The sequence below is a fragment of the Betta splendens genome, chromosome 4 (assembly GCF_900634795.4).
Source record: "Betta splendens chromosome 4, fBetSpl5.4, whole genome shotgun sequence".
NCBI lineage: Eukaryota > Metazoa > Chordata > Actinopteri > Anabantiformes > Osphronemidae > Betta > Betta splendens.
In genome coordinates, this window is record NC_040884.2 from 24,886,222 (window position 1) to 24,901,221 (window position 15,000).

General features: G+C 49.6%; 1 protein-coding gene across 2 annotated transcripts in view; it reads left to right on the forward strand.

The window, feature by feature from the left end:
- Positions 1 to 15,000, forward strand: part of ssbp4 (single stranded DNA binding protein 4) — a 60,509-nt gene that overhangs the window by 5,845 nt on the left and 39,664 nt on the right. For both annotated transcript variants that reach the window (XM_029146687.3, XM_029146688.3), the window contains exons 2-4: positions 1,458 to 1,530; positions 4,601 to 4,662; positions 10,492 to 10,576. In XM_029146687.3, the coding sequence (XP_029002520.1) occupies positions 1,458 to 1,530; positions 4,601 to 4,662; positions 10,492 to 10,576 (220 nt within the window). The remainder of the gene's footprint in view (positions 1 to 1,457; positions 1,531 to 4,600; positions 4,663 to 10,491; positions 10,577 to 15,000) is intronic.

The following is a 15,000-nucleotide window of genomic DNA, read 5'->3' on the forward strand; positions in this document are numbered from 1 at the left end:
AGCTCATTTGAACAATATACCTCTTCTTTAAATATTGTGTTTACACAGCGTATCTAAGATGGCTGTTGATATAGTTGCGTCTGATGTAAGAGTGAGAAATACAAGAGTCGATAGCATCCGGTGTGTCGTGCTGGTTTAAACTGGTTCAGCTGTGGCTGATCAGTTTCTCTTCGACAGACGTTTCCCAGGATGTTGCAGCAAGATCTTCATGCATCAGGTCGTTCACCTCCGGCCCTCGCTCAGTTTAGTCAACCCAAACATCACAGTCTCCGTGCTACTTCTTGACCCGTGTGACCGCGGCCCGGGCCACAACCTTGGCTGTTTCAGGTGTTTCAGCTTCGGCGGCGGCGCTGTGTGTGGATGTGGGCTTGAGCTGTGTGAGGTCAGCCGCAGTAGTCCTGACCTCTGCTAGTCTGCCAGGAGCCCGTGTGAGCAGAGTTATAAAGGAGATGGATGAGAGGTAACAGAGATGAGTCAGCTTGGAGCAGAACCACTGTAATGGTGAGATGGTTTCTATGCACAACATCTACAAAGAAGCCTTCTTCCTTTTTGTCGGCGTCTACGTGTGAGTGGCTGCAGCTGGGGGAGGATTAGCTTAGCTTAGCATGCAAGCCTGGAAGCAGGTGTGGATCTGTCTAAATGTACAGTGACGACATGTATCCACCCGCTCGTCTTTACTTCATTAATTAACATGTTTCGTCTTGTGTCATTTGTTCTCTCCGCGACTTAATTGCTCCGCGTGCCTTCGCTCGAGCAGTCGCTGTGACGCCTGCTCCCTGTGCACAATACCCATCACAATATATAGTCTTAATAGCACGGTGTATTTTAAATGCGGCCATCAGCGCGCAGAGCTGAGCGTGAAGGCGAGCTGCACTCGTTAGCATGCGACTCCGCCGCTCACGTTACGCGGTGTCAGTAACAGCCTGCGATGCTCATATTCGGAGCCTTTCTAGGAATGTCTCATCGTAAAATTCGCCTTCCTGTTCCGCCGTTTTCCACCTCTGGTATCAGGAACTCTGCTCTCCTCTGCCCGCGTCTTCCCCCCAGCGCCTGCACTGTTTTGTCTTCAGCCCCTGCGCCTCAGCGGCAGAGTTGCTCCAACCACAGGAACATGGCCGAATGCCACCGAGGCTGATTAGCACAGAGCTGCAGAGCTTTACATCACACGTTTACAACCCCTCCAAAGCGTATATAATCTCCATCCTCTAATATCGTCTTTATCCGCCTTCCATCTCAGACAACATCCTAATGAATTTCTGCCAATTGTGCACATTTGCTGGGCGTTCGTCGCTTGGAAGCAGACGCGGACCATACAGCGTGTTTTCTTTTAAATCTGAAATAATTCTGAAATAACCTTTTCAAATGAGAGTTGAAGGAGGACGTGCGAGGAGCAAATGGAGCGTAAACGATGTGATCGCCGGCGCTGATTCGTCTTTTCCTCTGCTCTCTCTCTCCAGGTTAGCTTTATACGTGTACGAGTACTTGCTGCATGTCGGCGCACAGAAATCAGCACAGACCTTCCTGTCAGAGGTAAGAAGTCCTTTCATTTGCTCTTCCTGTTCACAAAGGATGAGAGTGATTCCCCTTCTATTGTATGAGCAGGAATGGAATTCGCATTAGAGGCTGTGCCGGGTTCAAGCAGCTGTTGAGCAATCTTACCACGGGCCAAACTGGCCGACAGGAAGCTGTGTGTCAGCGATAGTACTCGCTGAACACGTAACGTTTGCAACTGTTTGTCAATTTTGGACAATGTAAACACTTAGTGAGGCTACTTAATGTAATTACTCACCTTATTAGCTCTAATTCCACTGTAATCACCAACTAAACACCGTAATTAACATTTTGACATATTGTAACCACACGTTGCTGCTTTGACATTTAGTAAACATCCGCTGCTGCAGTTGAATGAAGCGCACCTTCAGTATTTGAAGCCGTTCCAAACATAAGCATCTGCCCCGAGTCTGCCAGACTTATTAGGCTCATATTAGGCCCCTGATCTGTCCAAGAGGTGAGGTCTCTAATGTGTTGCATCCTCTTCCTTAATGCACATCCTTCCCGCTAATGGTCCTGTGTCCGGGCCTTCTCCCGTACAACACCTCTGCTGCCCGCTTGCTTTATTCAGCTCCACTTAATACACCGCCCAACAGGGAGAGGGGGCCTGAATGCCAAGCGGAGGCACGTCTGCTTTAGTCAACTTGAACACCCTCTTTGTTTGTCGTCTCAGTATTCATTCTGCAGCCGCATGAACTCAGCTCTGTGCTCCCCTGAAACACCCGCCGTGAGATACTAGTACATAATACACCCCACCCCCCAAGTGGCGCCCAGTGCATCAGGCACCTTTCACTGCAGCTCTTCCTTCATCAGTGTGTGAACGCGGCAGAAAAGATGTTCCACATATTTATCACGTAGCTTAGCTTAGTTAAACACAGACCAGGAACTGAATGAAGCACATTTAAACAGAATTAAGTAGTCGGTCTCCAAGTTAAGCAGATCAAAAAGTGTGGGTCTCACTGAACCACTTTATTTGAAGTACAGAGTTGCACCAGCAGATTCAAAGCCTCCTCCTCCCTCTGTTGCATCTATGGATGTTAGTTTATAATGTACCTGGTCTGGGCAACAACTCAGGCGGTAAAAGAGCTGGCACTGTCAGTATGAGGGGATAAAACCTTTGTAATCACTACAGAAGTTACTCCCTTCCATTTTAACAAAGTTTTGAATATTTGAAGAAGGTAAAAGCAAAAACAGAAACATTCCCCAAAAGGGCCTCACTCAAACGTGGCTGTATCAATCAGACACAATCAGACAGAATGGGCTGCCTTTCGCCTGTTGTGTGTGCACAGACGGTCAGCAGGGCGGGCAGGGCCGCTGGAGGCCGGCCCTAAAATATGAACCAGAGAAGGGAGAGGAGCGCACGAGATTAAGAGAGAAGAGGCTGCAGAGAAGCTCGCTGATTCCAGAGCCCTTGTGGGCGAATCTTCTCCCAGAGATTGAGTGTTATTGGTGAGCTGCTGGAAAGAGGTGAAGCTCTGGGTCGCAGGCAACTGGAGACGCACACACACACACACACACACACACACACACACACACACACACACACACACACACACACACACACACACACACACACACACACACACACACTAAGACAGGCTCATCCAGGAATTAAAACTGCATCCACACAGGCATGGATTAAAACGACATACACGCACAAACAGCCCATGTCCACGAGGCATGCACGCTAAGACTGCTAAGTCAATTTGACGCCAGTTGTCTCAAATGTTGCGCCTGCAACACTATATTGCTTAATGATTCTGTTTATTTCGAGCACGGCGTCTTTTTTTGTTCAGTGGTCTCATATGGACGGAGCGTGCGGGTTCGGATTAGACCCACGTGAACGGGTGCGTCCGAGCAAACGCTGCAGCTTGACCTTTGACCTCCGCTATGCGCCGTCGCCGCAGTGGCGGCCTTTAAGGTGTTAAGGAATTCCACCGGAGCGTTTGAAGGGAGGTTGCAGACAGACGCGACTTCTCCTACTTCTCTACATCACTCAGCGTTCTGTGTGTGTGTGTGTGTGTGTGTGTGTGTGTGTGTGTGTGTGTGTGTGTGTGTGTGTGTGTGTGTGTGTGTGCGCGCGCGCGCGTGTGTGCTAGAAGTCACTCATTGTTCTCAAGTTCTTGTCAAAGCGCGTGACACCGCGTTGCCCTCCACCCGCTCGTATCCTTTTCCACATGTTCCCTTTCTTTTATACATTTACACTCTGATCTTTCACCATGTTCCCTCCTGTGCCTGTGCTGGCGCTTCCTCCCGGCGTTTCTATGTCATAATTTATGCTTCCACACGCGTAGAAACTTTAAAAACACACAAATGCTTCAATGGATGGGGGATTTTTATCCCTATGGGAATAGCGAACTCACACTCACCTGCTCTGCGCCACCTAACGAGAGCACTATCACCTGGACTCTCCTGCCTCAATTAGCCTCTGGTCCTCGTTGTATACACACAATACACTCCTGTCCCCAGGAGGACTTTGCCACTCTATGCTCTCCTGCACAGTGCAGCACTCAGCTCTTTAGCAGCATTAAATCAACAGGCCCACACCCACATGCGAAGCATCACATCGCTATAAACCGCACGGGGGAAATCTATACAGTAGATGCTCTAATAGAAATCAGACGCTCAGATCTGTTTGTCTGTATAAATAGGAAAAATGGAGGAATGTTGCTGCTGTCACGCCGCCGTCACACGCTCTGGTGAATCATCTCCTCACACTGTGCCGCGCGTGTGCGGAGTCATGTCAGTGGGAGTGTGTGAAGCGGGCAGCGGGTCCGCTATCGCGCGCTGCATCTTATCTGGGTGTCCAGATACAGGAGCTCTGCTGGCTTGTGAAGGCAGTAGAGAGGGGCTGCTGCTTCAAGGCTGTCACTGTGTCTTATCCACAGACTCCGCACTACACTCCACTACACTGCCCGTCGGCCGATTTATCCGCTCAAGTATCTGTAAAGTTGGGAGGACAGTTAGAGAAAATGATTACATTATGCATAAAACATGCTTCAGTGTCTGATTCATCATCACCCTCCTCTGTCCCGCTCCTTTCTCTCAGATCCGATGGGAGAAGAACATCACACTTGGGGAACCTCCAGGATTTTTACACTCGTGGTGGTGGTAAGTGTGCCTCGGCTCTCCTCCTTCTCTTCCTCGACCCCCGTGCACACGTGTCTCCCCGCAGCTCGCGCTCCTGCTGCCATACTACTCGCGGTGGTCTGAAAGAATGTGGAGAGGGACAGTAATTGCAGGGAATGCATCTCACACATGTTTAAGTGCTGCACTCCCAGCGTCGCTCTGATTGACAAGTGAGTTAACGTCCCTTGCTCTGTTATTTAAACTGAGCCGGGGCTTCTTTTTTTTCCAGCCTTGCAGCAAAGTGTGCACTGTCCATTCAAAGTCACAAACATGAGCACACGTTGGGCTGCTGGGGTTCGGTTTCACGCTGCGGGCCGCCAAAATCAGGACAAATGTGCCGTCTCTGGTCTCCCTGACTCGCTTAGTACTGCAGCCTTTCATAAAACACTGGGCATGTAAATAGAAAGTAGAATGATTCAGCGAGTCTGTCAGATTTAGGCAAATTTGCACCAGTCAAACGAGCCAAATTCACTAAAATAGCTCTTCTTTGCATTGTTCTAACAGTTCTAACTGTGCTTATAAGCCTGAACATTAACTTATTAATTCGAGCTTCAACACAGAAGTTTCCAATAGTCTACTGGGATTTACCGATGCTTGATGTTAATCCAGAATGGACATCAAAACTAGATACCTTCAGAAAGTCTCTGATTTTAAAAGGACGGCTCTTAGATTGATCAAACACAATAAGGAGCATGCGTTTCTTTTTGAATTCCCCAGCATGCACCTGCTTCTCCCACTGAATTCCACACACTTTGCCTCATGTCTCTTCTACCCACTAGCGCGCCCTTCTGGAGTGGCACGCTCTCCCCAGGAAAATCTCTGCTCCATCGTAAAGATTTTAAGACTTAGTTTAAGCTGATGCTCCATTTAGCAGAACAAGCCTCTGACGCAGGATGTATTTTCAGCTTCTTTAAACAAATCTGTCACTGCTGGATAAATAGACAACTGTGTTTTCTATTTGGCTTGAAGTGGGCTTATGCTCTGACATGTGCAACGCTTTTCTCCCTGTCTGCACGGGTGATAACAGGAACATCTAAGTGTAGGATTTCCTCCCTCCAGTTTGGAAGGGTGAAAGCGAGAAAGATCCAACGTGGAGACGAGGAGCTGTGCAGATGGGCGCTAAGGAGCAAACTGGACAGCTGCACAGGGTGCAGACAAAGAATCAAGCGGGCAGAAAGGCAGGGAGGTTGAGTGGCTGAATCCTCGGCAAGGCAGCGCGAGTGAGCCAGGATGAGGGCTTTGACAGGGCCCGCTTTGTTTGTCATTCATGCGATCCTACTCATCCCGAAGCCCCCCGGTCAGCCCAGTGTAATAAACCCGGACATGCGGCTTCATTCATTCATCCTCTCTGGCCCCAGAGTGTGTTGTAATTGTGCAGCCTGTTGACACGGTTCATAATGGTCCTTAAAGAGCCTGGCTTCTCTCAACCTGACAGCTCTCAATTGGACGGCTACTGGCAGAACTGACAGAGTGACATACACAAACACACAGCGCGGCCCACGCTTGCTCGCGACTCTGTCCGGGCCAATAGGAGGGCGACTGGCAGCGAGCGTGCGTCCGCGTGGACGTGGGAAATAAAGAGGGACATCGAGCACCCACTTTGTGCGTGCGTGGTATTGATGTGTGTGAGCAGAGTGGGACACGAGCCGTCAGTGGGCGATGATTAGCCAGACTGAGCCAGTGTAGTGTGACCTAGCTGAGGGGCGTCTGTCTGCTCCGCGCAGCACGTGGACACGCGGACTCATTGGGGGTGGCGTCTGGGCTTCGGCTGCAGGAGGGGGGAGGCGCAGAGACCCCTGTCCAGCCCCAACGCCACTCAGCAGACCCCCCCCCCCCCGACTCCCTGCCTTCCCCCAAAAACAAAAGCTCCAGATGGTAGGAAAGCCACCAAACTCCCTCATCCCTCACCTTCGCTCCCCCTCCTTCAACCTTTGTCTGAAGGCCTGTCCCTTTGTTTGCGGAAGAGAGACCCCGAACGGATTAACTCTTTGCATTCCACCCTCTTTGTGTTAAACAGCCGAATCAAAGACCCCGACTTCTCCACCACAGCAGCCCCACCCCCGTGGTCCCCACTCAGCACCTCCTGCCTCACTGCCTGTTTCCTGTAGGACGGCGTTGGAGGGTGGGGGACTTCAGAATAAGACCATAGCTGTAAGAAAAGTGAGGGGGGGAGGGATCGTAGGGGGAGAAAGAGGGAGGCTGGTGGTTGGGGTCACTCATCCACATCTGTTGTTATGGGTGCCAGGATAAAGAAAAGGCTCAGCGAGGGCTGCAGGTGTTGATTGTGTCATTAGCTCCCTCTCTATTGGCCGCTGCTAGTTGTCTCCTCCTCATCCCCAAATCGATTGCTTTAACCAGTTTCCACTGGATGGGCCCTGAATTCCCAATAAACAACCGCCACACAAAGCACACACACACGCACGCACGAAAACACCAGCACAACAACAGTATGTAGAGGGATCTTGTGTGTGATAGCCTCCAGCTGAAATTCCTGTTTGTGAGGGGCAAAGAAAGCGGAGTGAGAGCCTTGTGCTTTTGTAAACAGGTATCAGACAGTGACACCTCTCGCCTTCTTTTCCCTTTTCCTCGTCTAATTCATCCTTTTTTCTTCACATCGTATGATTCAGACTGTAAATATAAGCAGCCAAGGATGCAAAAAAAACCCTAATTGTAATTCAGAGCCACAGACGTTGGGACTTTCTGACAGCTATGACATTTCTCACTTGGTGAAAAGAAGTACAGAGGTAGCGAAATGGCCGGAAAGTCTCGATCAGCGGCGGCTCCATCTGAATATAATCCAATTTGAACACTCACGCAGCCGGCTGTCTTAAAATGAGCTACCATCTAGACGGAACCCAATCACCGGCAGCGGTGGCCATGGTGCCCTAATGGAGGAAGTTTTGCAACCCCGGTCTGTTTGTAATATACCGTGCATCAAATACTTTTCAAAATAAAAGCCTCCGTCCAGAGTTCAAATCCGGTGAGCCGAAGACGCGGGCTTCAGTATCGCTCGGGCCGACGCGCGTTGACGCCTGATGGAGGAGACACCGAGACCGCGCATCTGAAAGCAGCTGTCTGCGCCAACATCTCAACGGAGCACATGCAACTTTAATTCGGCCGCTCGCGAGCCGTTCGTTCCGCTGCCGCGCCGCTCGCCGTATCTATTAGCCCGCGTCCGAAGGGAGCCTTCCTGATTTACATGCTGTTGTTCCCTCCCGCTCGTCTGTAGCATCGATAACTCCAGGAGAATACATGTAGCTGCTCCTTGAGTCAAGGTAATGAAGACAACTGGAAGGGGTTGGCTTCACCCGCCTCCGCTCTTTGATTGCAGCAGTTTGGTCCCATTAAGAGGAGCCTGGTCTGATTCTGGGCCCGTGTAACTTTATTTTTTGCCCTCTGGCTCCGTCTGCGTCCTTATCTCCATCTGCCTCCATCTCTGTCATAATTCCCATTTCTTCTCTCTTCTTACCGACTGGCTCGCCAAACACACACGCGCTTGGATTATCGCGTGGACCTGCCGCCACCAGCCCGCGTGTCTGTCGTTCTGTGTCTTTGTTTACCCTCCTTATTATAATGGGGAAGCACACGGGCTTTGTCAGACCACAGTTAATTGCCAATAATTATCGTGATGGCATTTAATTTTAGTAATTGTCTTCTTCTGGACGGCTGGACTCTAATCCCTTTCCTTCTCTGTTCTGGATACAAAGTGTGTGTGCGTGCGCTGACAGCGCCAGTTCATATTTTTCTTCTTCTTTGAATGCACAAAAAAAAAAACCCAAAGAGTTTGCATGACATTTGCCAGCTGCTATTTAAATCTCTTCTGCGACTCTTCAAAGCGAGGACAGCGGAGGTTTTTTCCTCTATATGGCTCAAATACCACCAGTTACTTCTCATGGAGCCATAAATTAGATTGAAATGATTAGATAATTGGCTAGAACATTTGCTGTTACATGGGTGTGCAGAGGACAAGGCTCCTTGCAGATTGCTGGTGCTAATTAACTGTGGATGTTGACTTCCTGGATAATTTCTAAAGATTAGTGTCTCTGAAAGGGAAGCGACGGCGGCTGTGGCGCGGGCTTTTCCTCCAGCTGAGGCGGGACGGACGAATCAAACTAAACAATGGTCACGTCCCGATTTGGACCCGATTCGGACCATCGTGATGAGACGGAGATACATTAGATAACTCGCTAAGGATGCACTCTGGCCTTTGTTGCAACCTGCCGTTCACTCGACATCTTCACGCCCGATGTTGTCAACCTCCCGAAGTCGCGAAATAACACCAGTCTCTGTGTTTAGCTTCATTCGCCCGTGATCCTGCCTCAGATTATGCAGAGAGGCGATGAAGGAAATTTCCCCGTGCGCCTCAGACCGTCCGCGTCAGTCGCAATATGTTTCAGCCGTGGCAGTCCAGGAGATGTTAGATCGCCTGGCCCTGCTCACGCCGTCTACCTGCTCGCGTCCTCTTTGGTGACGAACCGTAACCTGCCCCTCATTTCATTTCCCAGAGAGCTGATTGGATTTGCGATGGTTGCGCCTTCTCGCCTCGGCAGCAATTTCTTTAACGCCAACCGATAGATATGATAATGTGCGCGGACTTTATTGTGGAGTGACAGAAGGGCGGCGCGGCGCACGCCATATGTTTTTCCAGCGCTGCTCTTTTTGCACGGGCCCCTCTCTGTTGTGTCTGGAGGGGACCCCAGCGCTCGCTGAGAGCCTCGGGCACCAACTCTGTCTTTTAATCTTTAAATACTTTAATAATTTTAGCTCGTGTGCTCTGAGAGCGCGATACTGTGTGCCTACGGGGTGAAATTTATTGTTCTTTATATTTTTAGGACACCTATTGTTTCACTCTTGTTTCCTTGACGCGCTCAAATAACAAAATCAATGGGTCATGAGGGAAAGTCTAGAGGCGAGATCAACATTATCTTATAATAACCATATTTAAGAGATAATAACCCTGCCCCATGGAAATCAAACATCCTGAATGATTGAAAATTACCAACATGTGACAGGGCGCTACTGAGCGATTCTCTGACAGTTATGGGTGATCAGCTAATATTTTCTGCTCCATTTTGCAGTCTGTCATATCAAGTGTCACGGCTTCTCCTAACATCAGCACAAAGAATGCATTTAACAGTTTATTTGCGACTGAAAATGACAGCAAGAATTTCCCCTCATGAGTCCAGCACTCTTTTTTTTATACATCGTCCATTAAATCCAGTATCTTGAAGGAGAAACCTTTAATGTGGTCTGGCTTAGCAGGTACTTAATATCAGTGCAGTAATTAAGGGCCCATCTGAAGTGGGACCTGGTGGCCCGGCTGCCCTCGAGGACTTGGATTGGTCTAATTAACTAATATGAGTGCAGCTGATTGGGCAGTAAGTAACATAATCACAGTTGATTGGTCAATATCCTGCAGGTCGTTGGGGCAGACTGAGAGCAGCGTTATGTGGCTGATCATTGCTGCGTGGAAGCTTTGTGATGCTGAGCTGCGGGACTCAGGCAGGACACGCTGGCCAAAGTGGAGCCTGCAGGATATTTGATTTCTGATCATCCAATTGATCAGTTTATAGACAACTAAAATGACTAGATAATGATTTTCATTTATATTTTATGCTCAATGAAATGAGGTTTATGTCACAGTCACAGACATTCACGCACGGTTGACTTGGACTTGAAAGATGAGTTCAGCTCCTCCCTCACAATTATAAGACAACGTGTAATCCTGCGACGGTATCCACAACAGACACACACAAACCAGGAACTTCATGAGTGTTTAACTGTTGCCGTTCTCTTGTCCTGTGTGCACAGTGTATTCTGGGATCTGTACTGCGCTGCCCCGGACCGGAGGGAGACATGCGAACATTCCAGCGAGGCCAAGGCTTTCCATGACTATGTGAGTGAACTTAACCAACCCTCCGCTTGTGTACGGGCAGGGCCGGGGGTGGGGGGTGCGGGCGGGGGACTCATGTATGCTTGTGAGCACGCACAGGCCTGTGTCAGAGCGAAGGGACCCGTTCTGACGGCGATAATGCTGCCGGTTCTTGTTTTGACATGTTTGTGATTCCTGCTGTCTGCGCCGCTGCAGTCTCTGCTCCGGACGGGACCGACTCCCAGCCTGACGTCTGAAATAGCAAGCTTTTAAAAATGCAACACCTATGAAGTTCACTCCTATCTTTTATGCAAAAGCCCACCTTTGAATTTTTTAGCCTCATGGCGCCTACGTGCCGTTCTGCTGTCGTCCTGCTCGACGAGCTGCCTAGTTATTAGCTGTTGCCTTTGTAACATCTGCCTAAACAGCGTGATGTTGTAGATGTGCTGCTGGAGGCACTTCCTCAAGCACTGACCCCCCGACCCCTCAGGTCTTAGCAAAACTGTCAGTGGGAGGTGAAAGGTCACGGCACTGCCTGGCTTTATTGGTCCACTCAATGGTTTCAGTAAAGGTCAAATCACATAAAGCAGCTGGCTGACCATTAACACTCACATTCACACACAATACATATACACATAGGACACATTTAGCGCTCAGCGGGCTTTGCTGGTTGTGGCTGCAGGGGCCGGACCTGGTGATGAAAGGTCGGGGTCCGCAGCCCCCCTGACCCTCTCATCTTCTGAAGAGCGGGAGCAGTCATCGAGCAGCCAATCGAACATACAGATTATGGTGAAGAGCTGGTTGATGCGTGAGTGGATTGAAAGGTGGATAATCCAAGCGTGCGTCTTTGGTCTCGCTCATTATTGCAAATGACCCTTTTGATGTGATTGCAGCAGCTTTGAGATTCAATGCGGTGTCTCCGGCGCTTTACCTTGAATGTCCCACTCTCTGGCTGGTTCACACCGGTGCACCTTTAAATATTTGTGTTATGCTGCTTGACACGCATTGGAACCAGGATTACGCGGGCGTCAGGATGTTGACTAGACGGGCCGCTCCGGCTGCTGGATTATCATTCCACCTGGGCTGGAGTGAAACCTGGAATGGATTGGAGGTGCTATTCTTACCGTGCGCCGCTCGTTCACGCTGCTTTCGCCTGTAGCCAGTCGTCCATTCAGCCCAACTCCCTTATGAGGTTTGACAGCGAAAGTGTGCGCTCTTGTCAGCTGAACAGATTACATTTGTTGTGCATGTCCTATGCATGTGTGTGTGGGCACGGGTTGATGTGTGCGTCTCGGCGCCTGTCTGTGTGTGTGTGCATGTGTTGGACCACCATAAGATTAATTACATGGTTAATTAAACCTAGTAGTTAATTAAATCTGACAACTGTGTCTAATTAATCTAAATGCCATATAATTTCCTACACCTTTCCTCAGAGGTAGGCCAGCTGGATACCTGCGTGTCAGCTCTTTAACGTATGCGCTTTGACAGGCCTGGTCAATATATGGCTTAGCTGCAGCGTGTCCGTCGCTGTGCAAAGCACATTTTATGTGTTTTTATGAGCCGTTTGAGCGGCCGACGGTCAGTGGTACTAAACATGGAGGAAATAAATAAGAGGTACAATTTGAAATGGTTCTGAGATCTCTGATTTAAACTAGGATGTACAGGTGTTGTCTGCACTGCCTCAGCTTCTCAATGTCAGGCTGAGGCCTGGTTTGCTGTTGGAGCAGTTATTCTCATTGTTTGGTTTGGGAACCACTCAGCTTTCCCGTCGTCTCCATTTAAAGCGGTTTGATCTGAATGAGCCAGAATTCTGCCTCCTGTTTGCTTTTTGGGAAATTTGGCTCATGTTTAGAACTTAAAACCAGTGTTTGGTAATGACTGACCCACGAGGGTTCAGCTTCTTAGAGATGATATTTTATTGCTGTTGAATAAATTTTGCTTGGACTTAATCCGCAGACCTTTTAGGCCGAACCCTAGAGTAATAGCAGCAGCAATGCATGACAGTGTGCAAAGGCTGTGAACATACGACGGCGAAATGGATGAGCGGGCATGAATGCGCTCGTGTGACTGTGTTGCCGTGCGTTTGCGGGGCCGAGCGGGAGAGAGAAAGTCGGGGTCGAGGCGCGCGGGTCCCCAGGGCGACGAGGGGTCTGTCTGTCTCTGATTAACTTGGGCTCCTCGGTCCCCACAGAGCGGCGGCCTGATCAAGTCTCTATCACGGCCCCTTGCTGATAACGGCTCCCTCGTTCCCCCGAGCCGCCCCGGATCACCGAGTGAAAAACAACACGGCTCCCAGGAGTCGCACACGCCGCTGAGTGACACGCGGCTCCGTGCGCCGAAATAGTGAAACGGAACGTCGGGAAGATAAGCCAGGAGTGGTTTGTTTTTATTTATGTTGCGCGTCTTTTTTGTAATTTGTGGTCCTCTCTGGTAGCGGTCCGTCAGTTTTGTTGTGGATAACGGTGAGGAAATCTCAAAGTTAGATATTTAAATACAGGTCGCTTGTTTGTTTCTGGAAACCGATGTGGTTGCTAGGCAACATTGAACCGGAGTGGAGTCTTAGTTACAGATTGGTTTGGCTCAGCTCAGTTTGGCTCAATTTGGCCCGGTTTGAAGGCACCTCTTACTCAGCCCTGTCCCACTCACCCCCACCCGGCAGCAATGATGTCGACTTTGTGGACTCTCCAGTTTGGGAAAGATAATGGAATATAATGTGCTAATCCTCAGATCTGGGGACTGGTTGACAGCTAATCCAGGGGAATGTGGTGGGATTGGAGCCCTGGCCACACTCCCAGAACTGGAGGCCTCTGACTAGCCGGATCGCTGCTTGGCTTCACCCCTGGATAGTGAACGTGTTATCGCAGCTCCTCGCGCTCACACGTAGACACTCGCAGCACGCCGGCACGCGTGTGTGCGTATCACACACCCACACTCGTATGCAAATGAATGCTCACACTCAAAGTAAGCACGATGATACTGTATCAAGAGCCTGAACAGCCTGGAGCCTTGTACCTCTCTTAAGTCATTTAAGTGGAGTCTTTTGTCGTCTAATTGTAAAAGTTCTGCTTCTGTCTCTCCTCTTCACATTGCCTTTTAATCATATTTATTTCCTAAAAGAGAGCCACACATCTTATAGTCTTCTTCTCTGCTGGAATTCGGATGTTCCTGAAACAAAACACTTTGTGAAGGAAACGTGTGATTATAAGAACATGGCATGCCTTTAGTAACTCAATATGAGAGATCAAAGCACCGGAGCTGTGTGATGAAGAAAGCATACAGTACATATTGACAAGTGTGGAGGCATGCTTTGTTGGCGCACACACTAAAGGCAGAAGGATGTGTCTCTCACACACACACACACACACACACTTGCAATCGCAGACAAACAGTCTTTGAGGAAGCGATGCACTCGCCTTTCTTGCTGCAGATATTTAGCTTTTCTCCAGCCGCGGGTCACGACCCTGAACATCTGCGATTCATGCCAGTCCGGGTTCACTGCCTGCGGAGCGTCACAGATTTAGTGCCACGAGTGCGTCATCCACAGCGCGGTGCTTCACTGAGTCCACTCAGTGCTTGGCTTGCTGATGAGAACTGTCACAATGAGGAGGCAAACATGGACATCTGATGCTTCATTTAGACACATAAAGAAATCCACTGTAAAATAATGGAAACCTGATCATGTGAAATTTATGGTTTAGATTATGGATTATGAAAACAACTAAATTTGATTTGCACAATAGAGCAATGTTAAAATTCACAAGTGATCATGGATCTTCTTGATGATCCCTCGCCAAAATATGTGTCTTTGCTGTGCGACCACTAATCAGAAAATCGACTTTAATTCAATGAATCTGCCTAAAAATACTAAAAAAACAAGCGGTGGAAACGCAAGCGCGCCTCAGAGCTCTAATCTCATCCGCTCCCAGGACGCAGCGCACACACTGCAAATAGACGGAGGTGCAGATTCTTTGAGAGGGTTAAACATTTGTGAGGCCGAGCGCAGTAACAGGTGGCACGAGGGGAGGAGCGGCGCTCTGTAAACAGGCGCCGGTGGCCGGGCCTTTGTCTGGACCGCGTGGGATCGTGCGTGTCCTCCCCGTGTCGCTGCACCAGGTGCTCGCTCGCCTGGTTTTCACGCCACACTCCTCAAACCCTTCCGCCCTTTTCATGGACGTCTTTGTCTCCGTCCTTTTTATTTTTTTAATTATTCATTTTACAAAGACGGAATTTACTCATCCCTCACTGTTTTCAGCTCCACAACTCCCCCCCCCCCACTCCCCACTCTCTCTCCTCCTCTGCTCTCTGTTCCATGCTCCCTTTCTCCTTCTTCCTCCCCCTCTCTCCTTTCACTTTCCTCCCTGCCTCCACCGCCTCCCCCCGCCGCCCTCCCCCCTCTCTCAGAGGAGATTGATTGGGTAATCTGGCCGGGTGCCAGCAGTGCCCGCTTT